Here is a 10371-nt window from a genome sequence, read left to right as displayed (position 1 = left end):
TTATGTTTGTGGGTTTTATATACCCAAAAACATACTTATTTCCCACTTTTGTTAATCCCCTGGAATTAAAAACAGGCTGTTGTACTTATTGTTTTTAAGACTGATATATGAAAATGAGCTCTGTTCTGATTGGCTGTGCTATAGTGTGCATCATTCAAAAATCTGTCCAGGCTGAAACACTCTTTGTAACTTTGTGTCAGTGGGCGGAGCTAAACTGCTATAGACTGAATGGGTGGATGAATGAAAAGGAGTTGATTCTTGTGACATCACAAAAATAATTAATTCAAAATGGGCCATTTTTGAAGTGTAGATTCCATAGACGGACTGTATTGACTAGTGTGTGAACAGTACGTTTTGAAACTTCAACAATGTTTATACATTTTTAAAAAAGTCAAGGGAAGTTTGATTTTCCATGATTTTAAACACTACAGATGTCTGGTTCATATTTGTGAACAATTCTGACTCTAGAATTGCTGATTTCACATCAAATCACTCTGAGTGACTTTGTTTACATCCTAATGATTTAATTACACATGAAGTTTGAAAATGTATTAATTATGTTCATTTTCACAGATGGTCTATGAGTTGTTCCCACATAATGCCATCACTATAATGAAGATAATGGTGTATGAGGAGAAGCAGAACACCAGACACACCATTTCAATTTGTTTTCTGTGCTAAATTTTGTCTACATACATTACTGAAAATCTGAAGACTGAGCTTTGTATAATAAGAGTGCTATGATACACTTTTCTTTGTCTTTCTTACTGATAATATGATTGCAATACATGTTATGATATTACCACATTCTATACTCCAAACTCTGGAGTATTCATATAAAATGTGCTCAGTTTTTTTTTTTCCACTAACTGTTTAACTGATGAGACCGCCCACGTTTTTTTGTTCTATGATTGTCTGAATGTATGAGGTCAAATCCTGTCTCGTTTGGCCAAAGTTTCATTTTCGTGTTTGGTGTCTACAGTGGTTGGAACATTTTCACACCAGCATCGGCCTGCCTGAGGTTAAAGATCGCCGCTGCTGCCTCAGCCACACTGCCTGCCTCAGACACACGCGGCCTCCACATGCACATTACACTAAGCCTCTAGATTGTTTAGCCTTATACAGTCAAAGCACTTTCTTTCTAGACTTTGAACTTATTTTAATATTTATACATTTAATTTATTTCTTATGTTTTTATATGCTGTTTTTATTTGGCTTTTATTTATATAAAGTCATTTTAATTACATTTGTGTAAGAAGTGCAATCTTTATATGACAATTAAAATGTCTGAGGCCCTCATGATCTGAAACCATCAAAAGATTAACTCAAACTTTTAAGAATATTGACAGAACACTGGAGAATACTGACCTTCCTTGAGGATGTCTGATGCCTCTGTCCAGTAACACTAGCTACTTCCAAAGCGGAGCTAAACATGAACTGGACTGTGCAATGGAATGATGTATATTTGATTCACTTGAAATCACATAGCTTGCTACTTTTTAGTCAGATTTGCAGCATTTTGTATGTGGATGTAGTGCATTGTTTGTAGAAAATATGACTGTGGTGTTTTATGAAACATAATTACAGATATAATGTATATACATTTATTTTAGATGTGAATGACGGCTCCACCAAATACCTGCTGAATCAAGTCTGGGAGGTGTGTGATGTGGATCTGCACTAAAAATTTAATCCCTGCTTTGAAGAGATGTTCTGCTTGTGCTGATAATTTTGTGCGTTGCTTTGTAAGCTACACTACATGGCTACTACAAGTATGTAGACACTGATCATTACAGCTATATGAGCTTATTGGACATCCCATTCCAAAAGCATCACCATAGCATGTCTATGAAGTTGCTGTTTATTTGTTGACTTTGTGGAGAAATCAAACATGATGTGAAGTGTGCAAAAGTTATGGCACATTTTACATTTCATGTTTTTTCAATATGTTAAACTGTTAAAAATGTGCAGGAAAATGTTACATTTAAGTGTGTTCTCTGTTGAAGACATGTTATCTTATTTTCACTTAGAAAATCAACAAAACATGTTATTTGACCAGGGGTGTCCTTACTTTTACATATGACTGTATAAAGAACCACGATGGGTGGTGGGGCATTGTAACACTAACTTTCCTTCCTGTCTTGTCTTCCAATCACGGCGGTCCTGAAACGTATCAGTGACTTCTCAGTGACCCTACTGTGTATTTGATTAAAACGTTAAACAGTGTCTAAAAATATGTATTTAAAAAATTAGTAGATAAAAAATATGAATCTGTAATCTGGTTGCAAACTTCTATTATATAACTTGATATAATTTTAACATTTAGTACTGTGTCTGAATTTACCTGGAATTCAGAGAGGTTAATGTGTCATTTCCTCAGGTTTGCTTTTCTGTAAAAGCTACTGGGCAGCTGCATCAGAATTGTGGTTGGAACATTTGAGGTTAGAAGGTGTGAAAGAACATATCTGTTCCTCTCTCATTTTTTCTTTACACACACACACTTTTGTTTCATGCCCTTTTGTTTTGAGCTTTGTTTCCTGTCACAGTTACTATGGAATTTAAACACAGTAATGATTACATACATAATTACATAATGGTACAATAATACAGTCTTATAGTTGACTGTAGTCACTGATTTCAATAGAACACACACACACACACACATATCAGATGTATGTATTAATGACGTTAAGCACTGTTAAAACCTGTGGTGTTGAAAGATCTCACTTTTATTTAAGGTTCATTGAAACACTGAAGCTTTGTCTTGCAAAATTTTGATGGCAAAGAAGAAATTCTGTTCAACATGATGTGAAGTAAACTGTTGTGTAAACTCCTTCATGTTGCTGTAAAATACAACATTATAGATCAGTAAATCACAAAAAGGCACAGAGCGTTTGGAAATGATTTGTTTACAATAGGGATGCACCAGTGTAGGAATCGTGGGAGGTTGCTGATATTCTGTGTTCTTCATGTACATATTTGTTGATGCTGATACCAACGATGGTACACAAACATTTATAAAACAAAAAAATTGGGACTAAACCATCTTATATTAACGTTATATATATGTAATGTAATCTTCATTTGTAGAAGGTTTCAAATGCATTAAAATGAATAAAATATAGATATTTTAGCTGAAAAACCCTATCACTGAGCTAAAATCAAGCTCTCTTTGTCAGATTTTTTAATCAGATTTCTAGGCCTAGTATATGTGACCAGTTAGATAACCACAGAAATCTGATAATAACAGGATTATTAAGTGCATGTAAATACACTCAGTGTTGTGTTCTGACAGCAATGATATGTTAAAATAACTCAATAGGAACTGCAGTGTAGTGTGCTGTAGATTGTTATTATCTTTGCTGACTTTATTATCTAATTTTCCAAATTGCATCTTCAGCTCTAATAATAAAAACCTACACCCTAGAGAACACACCTTGGTCTTGCTGGCCTATAAACTACACTTTGAAATGAATAGACCTCAAACAGTCAATAATAAACATACGTCAGCAACCACTGAGACATTTTGCATGAAATTTAGTATTCTTGAATGACAGTGTTGAGTGTTTGGTCCACACACCTTAATTTCATCATGTGTTGTTTGCTTTTTCCTCCTCGGTTGCTTTTGTACTGAAAAAAAACATTTACAAGAAAAAACTAATTTGTAAACTATATACTTGCTAAAAATGGCATTTTATAAGTTATTATACCGGTTGTTTGGATTTGTAAAACTACACTGTTTTAAAATTCAAATTTTGTTGCATGAGTAATTAAAAACTACTTACTTTGATAAATACCCAACAACGCTATTCCAGACACGATAAGAGAGACTAAAGGCCAAATAGCCTGTCTTTGCCAATGCTGGTGTCCATTTTCTTGACGTAATTCCAACGTGACACTTGCATTTGCCGGGACTGAGGGCTTTGTGGGTGTGTTTACCTCCTCTGTAGAGGAAACAAAAAACATTCAAGTTTTTTCTGTACGTTAAAATCACCTGCACTAAAAAAAATAATGCATTTACTTAATGAATTTACTTGATTCAAATGTGTAGACACAAATGAAATATTATCATGCCTCGGTTTCTCAATTACTATGATCACTTTCTCCACCAACTGTACTAACACCTCTACAGTACTAAAAGGCTGTAGGCTGAGCCTTGAAAACATTTCATTGATCCCTGGCAAAGAGCCACATTCTTTTTCGTATTTACATCTGAAATATTCCTGTTAAAATGGTAAAAAATGTTGGAAATAAAGATTTGCGCACATTTTTCTAAAAGATTAAATTGTAAATAGTCAAAATGGCAGGACATCTACACAGCGCTCCAATCAGAGCTCATCTATGATACATCGAGAGGAAGCAGGCCAATCAGATTAGTTGTCTGGGCAGAACAACACATGAGCCTAAACATGATTACACATGGATCACTGCAGAACGCTGCAAAAAAAAAAAAAAACACCTTTTAATGCTATATTATACGCAGCTGTGAGGAGCTTAGGGGATGTGGCCATGCAAAGTGGCTCTCGAAGCGTACCATACTCCGGGTTAAAAAGGTCAGTTTGTTCTTACTGCTCTTGGTGCTGGGTGGTTTAGTTTGGAGTTAATTAGAGTAATTGGAACTGAGGAGGGTGGAGAGTGTTGGAAGTGTCTACCCTCCTTGGTTTCAAGTTGGGGTAGCACTGGGTTGGGCATTTCACTGTCTGTTGAAGTGCCTGTTCAAAATAAGAAAGCATTCGTCTGTATGTGCTATGTGTTCCGTGTCGTCTCCTGAGCCGATGCTCACATACTTGATGACATCTAAACACATCTTTGACTTATTTTTCACATGTTACTCACGTTACGCTGCTGTCTTACTTGCAAAGGCAGCAGCAGTCACAGGTGATGACAGCCTAGAACATTTCCTAATAAACAACATCATCATGTTCATATATGTTTGTATTCATTTTTCTATACATGAAGAAAGATGTCTGTCTGCGTTCATGGGAATCTCCGGTTCATACATAGTGTCCGGCAGTACCTGTACATTGTGTTGTCTCAATCTTTCCAAACGTGCATGTTAACCCTCTGAAAATAAATCCATGGAAATATTAGCATGACAAAGAATTTCAGATGGACCATCTCAAAATACATTCATTCTATCAAAACATCAACACTGGTGTTCTTACTACAGAAATACTCAATCAATCATAGCAGTCACCTCAGAAACACTGATAACTGTTGGAATCATGGAAGATCCACAGTTTTATGTACAACCCCATTTCCAAAAAAGTTGGGTCGCTGTGCAAACAGAATGCAATGCTGTATAAATTAATTTAAACTCTGTATTTAATTGAAAATAGTACAAAGATAACAAATCAAATGTTGAAACTTAGAAATAGTATTTATTTATTTATTTTTTTTAATATATGTCCATTTTGAATTTGACGCCAGCAACAAATTTCAAAAAAGTTCGGACAGGGGCAACAAAAGATGGATAACGTTTTGTAATACTAAAAAACATGTCACAACTAATTAGATTAATTGGCAACAGGTCAGTAACATGATTAGGTATAAAAAGAGCATCCCAGAGAGACTGAGTCTCTCAGAAGTAAAGAGGGGTCCACCACTATGTAAAGGACTGTAGGCAAAAAGTGCAACAATTCAAGAACAACATTTCTCAACGTAAAACAGCAAAGAACTTGGGCATTTCATTATCTAAGAAACATTATCATTAAAAGATTCAGAGAATCCAGAGAAATCCAATATTTGCTGGCTGTGATGATTGGGCCCTCGGGCAGCACTGCGTTAAAAACAGACATGATTCTGTAGTGGAAATCACGGCATGGACTCAGCAAAGAAAAACTTTACCATGCACAGAAGAAACCATAAATAAACAGGATACAGAAACATACAGTGTGGGTAGGAAGGGATGGGAATCAGTTAAAAATTCATAAAAACGACAAACAAGCACAGAGGAGGAAAGAGAAGACATTTGTAGAAAGCAAAGGATTGTAAATAGCATGACAACTGTGATCACATGCTACCTATTAAATATATTTTTTTTATTTGTGCTGCAATAAAAAAACTGTAAGATTAGCGATATAACCCACATGCCACTCGTCTGTCAGCCAGTTTAGTCATTGGCCTGGTTCCAACCCCTGTGGTATGATAAATTGATAAAATTATTAATTGTTCTCATAAATGTTATCACAAATCTTTAAATAGTGCTATAATAGTTATATCTAGTGTATCTAACCAGATTGACCCTCTGGGCTAACACAACTTTCAAGTTGTTTACCACTGTGGTTCACTTCGCTGATAGTGATTCACTGACTAAGAGAAAAAAAGACAATGTAAGACATTTTGTTGGCCATTTTGTTTAGTAGCTGATGGTGTTTGCCTGGTTTTGCCTGGCCATTTCAATTACTAAAAAATGGAGTATGTAATACTACTGAGCCAGAGATAGATCAACTCAAAAACTGATATTCAGAACAGCCCACCACCTATAACACTTCTACAGTCCTGACACCTTTACATGCCCTTTTGGCAGCTTATGGTATGGGGTGGCGTTAACACAAAGGATGTCAAATGGATCTGGATAGCCCACAGCTTTTCTATGAACAGTGGTCAAAAGAGCTCTTCACAACTGGAGGAAGAGGGTCTGCCGTGTTCGGGGTAAAAATATTCCATTTATATCTATTTGACATATATTTTGAGATCACCAGAGATCATAAGCTACCAAATGCTCTATTTAGATTTACAAAGGGCACTTTGGTCTCTACCCAGGATACAGTCATGGGCTTTAATAAAACAACAAAAAAGAGTAATAAATTACTCATTTAGCTATAGGTTGCAGAAGAAAACAAGCAGCTGAAAACTTGCTGATGCATTTAGTATGCGCCTTCTAATCTGGTTTCAACCTATCAGCAGCACAGGTTTTTGAGGGACTTTCTCTGCCAGTTACATTGCAGGCAGTAAGAGAGCCTCTGAGGGAGGGACGTAGAGGCTGAAGAAGAAGAGAGAGGTAAGTAGAGGTGACTATGTTTTGTAAAGGAGAAGAGACTGGGCATACCCTTTCAGTTTAAAGGTGACTTTAACATTGCAAGCTGCTGTCCATGGTATAACCCCATTAGTGTGGAAGCACAGCAGGAAACACCTGAATGATAAATGTACATGTAGAATGACTTCAGGCCGTTCTTCCAAGTCACCAAGCGCCTGGATGATATTCCCTTGGTAACATACTAAAATGAAATTCCTGGAATCAACCCCTATCACCACACCTGTCCAATCAGAGATGTCCATTTTCTCAATGATGCCACAGGTAAGGACATGTACTGACTTCTCAGAAATCTGAGCTGTAAGATCAGATTGCTGCATCTGCGGCTATAGGCTTCACTGCAGAAACAGGCCTTTGGCAGTTTACTGTTATTCCATTTGAGATATGCAATGCCCCTTTCCACATTTGAGCTGTTCAACTTCTGTAAAGCATACCCAAAAACTCTGGTGTACCTGGATGATGATCTGGTTGATGGGCCTAAATGAACATCTATATAGCAACTGATGCAGAGAGCAGAGGTTTTGGCCTCTTATTTGCCATGGTGGCAGTACCCCTTCATTAACTTCTTTAACTATTAATGGAAAGTTGGCTGTTGTGGACTTGAGCAATAGAAAGCCTTCAACGCTCTTATAAAGATCTACTCCAGGCACAAAAGGCACCAGGCAGCTCCAAACAACCATCCGTGGTGATTACTCATGCCAGTAACATTTGACTTAAGGCAGTAATCTCCCAAGACACTCTGAAAACATTTGGTCATGATATACTTTATACAGGTCTTTACATAGACCAGAGTACAGAGAGAGGGGAAGTGGTAGCTGCTTAGACACTCACACTACTCACATTCCACTGAACTGGTGTCCCCAAAAGCACCAGAGAACTCCCTCTTTGGCTTCTCATCTCCCCAAAGAGGTGCAAGTCAAACCAAACTCAGGGCCAAGATTTGTGAATGAGATGCTGGACTTTTTTTATAAAATGGTCAGCAGAGCACCACTACAGAGGATGGTTGTTCAGTCCTTTCAGAGCTTGACACCTTTCAGGGGGAAACACCCAATCTTATCTAAAGTTGTTTTCACTAAGCATTGCACACATTGTAACCTTTTGTTACAGTGTATGTTTTTTTTAATGGAATGTTGGTTATTAATATTATCCTTTTCACCTAGAATTTCAACATTTTACATTCTTTCTATAGTACTGTCCAAAAGTTAGAAACGACACTTCATTTATTCATTTCCAGTCAAAATGACCATTAAGTACAAGTTAGTCAATAATACACTTGCATAAGGAAGGGGAAAGTCAAAAGGAATTAGGTGAAAAACAGGACTTTCCAAAACTAGATTTCAAAATATTATTTTAAGTTACAAAGAAAATGGGACTTCTAACCACCCTGCAAGACCTGGTAGACTAACACAACTGTCACTATCAGGTAAACAGTACTTCAAGCTTTAATCTTTGAGAGAGAGGAGAATGTGAAATGTGGCAAATGTGAAATGTCGAATGTAAAAAAAATCTACAGGTGTTTCTGTCCATCCTTCAACTGTGAAAGGATAACTCAGTGTTATGGGTCTAAGAGGATGTGTAGCCATCAAGAAGCTGTTACTGAGAATGTTCAAATGTACAAAAAGGAAGAAAATATGCAAATTAAACTGCTAGAAGCTACTTGTGTTCTCAGAGCAATGGACTGACCACCCCAGAGTCCAGACCTCAAAATCATTGAATGTGTTTGAGATTATTTGGATTGTGAGAAGCAAAAAAAAAAACAACAAACTTCTGAGACTGAACTTTGGAGGTGTGAAAAAATGTCACTGTGCATTTCTTTGAAAAAGTGAAAGCAAGTCTCCTTAAAAGAATTAAAGCTGCAGTAAAAGCAAAGGGTGAACACACTAAATACTGAAAATGTGATATTATGTTTAGCTGTTGAGGCTTCTGTGTAATTTCTGTTAAACATTTTCTCTTTTTTCCTGATGCTGAAAAATGTGTGTATTGACAGTTTTGACTGGAAATTAAAAATTACAGTACAGTATTTTTTACAGTACAGCGCAGTACTGTACACAGCTCAAATAATGCAGAATAGTTACCTTCAAGGGTCACAGTGTATCCAGATGCAATCATTGTGTAACTACCATCTCCTACACTGCAGTAGTAGAATCCTTGATCAGCATCTGTAAAATTCTTGATTGTCAGGCCAAATGACGCTGTATTTGACTCCCATTTCAATTCAAATCTTGAGTCATGACCTTGAATGAATATTGGATCCGTTTGAGTTCGATCTGTGCCAATGACAGCGATGATGATGAAGGGGTGCTCATTGCACTTCTGTCCATACCATACTGTCCTGTCCGCATGCTTCTCACTGCATGGCAGTTTGAGCTCATTCCTTCGTTGTGCTTGCACTGCACTCACAGCTTGTGATGCCTGACTAAAGGAGACTAAAAGAGACATAGTTCTGATTAGAGAGATTCTTATTTTTCTTAACAAAACTGCTGATTTACTTACAGCCTAAGACTTTTTGTGACAAACGCAAGCACATAACTGTAATCATAAGTTGTATTATTACATGTGAGTCAACCATTTATCCACATACTACATATGTAATACATAGTTGTGTGATTCTGCACTAACAGCTAATTTTAGGTCTCAGCTACAAATTTGTGGATATACGTTCACAGTTTTAGTGTATTTCATTAGTGTCATAACACAATGTCACACACAAAACGTTTGTGAAATGTAATGAGTTAATTTCATTTATGAAGTATATTTTGGGTAAAATGATGCTCTTTATTCATGTTCCACATCTGTGATTTAAATCTTCAAATGCATAAAACAAAGTTATTGAATTACAAAATGACATCCTTTCAAAACTGAAACTGCATCTTGCATCAATACTAAATTTAGTATATTGGAAACATGAAACATGAAACATAAAACACACCATAACTTCTACACAGTCTATATTTTATGTAAAATATTTCAATATGTTAGATTTGCCAAATAAACAATAATTGTGTATTGAAATGTGCAGATGTGTGTTATTTGTAGAAGATGTCTTAACTTATTTTCATGTATTTTCAGAAAAACAAAGCAAAATTTGACAAAATTTGCATACAACTGTATGTCCTTACCACAACACTCTGTTATTGTAAAGACATGCCGCTGTAAAGACATTTTCACTGATTTCTAAAAACATGGACAGCCAAAACTGCTGTAGTTGCAGAAACACACAGTTATATATCCATAGAAATATGACTTACTCTGACTCTCAACTATACTTACTGTGTAAAATAAGTATCGCAAAAGAAATTCTCTCCATGTTGCTAGTCCTGTAGTGTGCAGGTCTG

The 10371-nt window shown here is 36.2% G+C and overlaps 1 protein-coding gene across 2 annotated transcripts; it reads right to left on the bottom strand.

The window, feature by feature from the left end:
- Positions 1–2138: 2138 nt before the first annotated feature.
- LOC118808404 lies at positions 2139–10371 on the bottom strand. Of its 2 annotated transcripts, XM_036571063.1 has the most exons (6): positions 10307–10371; positions 9112–9462; positions 3786–3944; positions 3581–3630; positions 2345–2843; positions 2139–2163 (listed from the first exon to the last, which is right to left on the bottom strand). In XM_036571063.1, exons 1-5 carry the CDS (start codon positions 10341–10343, stop codon positions 2799–2801), a joined length of 642 nt encoding a protein of 213 aa, XP_036426956.1. In that variant the 5' UTR covers positions 10344–10371; the 3' UTR covers positions 2139–2163; positions 2345–2798. The 2 variants fall into 2 exon arrangements, with proteins under 2 accessions (XP_036426956.1, XP_036426955.1); XM_036571062.1 differs by lacking the exons at positions 2139–2163; positions 2345–2843 and having other exon boundaries at positions 3151–3630.

The sequence above is a fragment of the Colossoma macropomum genome, unplaced genomic scaffold (genome assembly GCF_904425465.1).
Source record: "Colossoma macropomum unplaced genomic scaffold, Colossoma_macropomum, whole genome shotgun sequence".
NCBI classification, from domain to species: Eukaryota; Metazoa; Chordata; class Actinopteri; order Characiformes; family Serrasalmidae; genus Colossoma; species Colossoma macropomum.
This window is presented reverse-complemented; position numbering and strand designations above follow the sequence as displayed.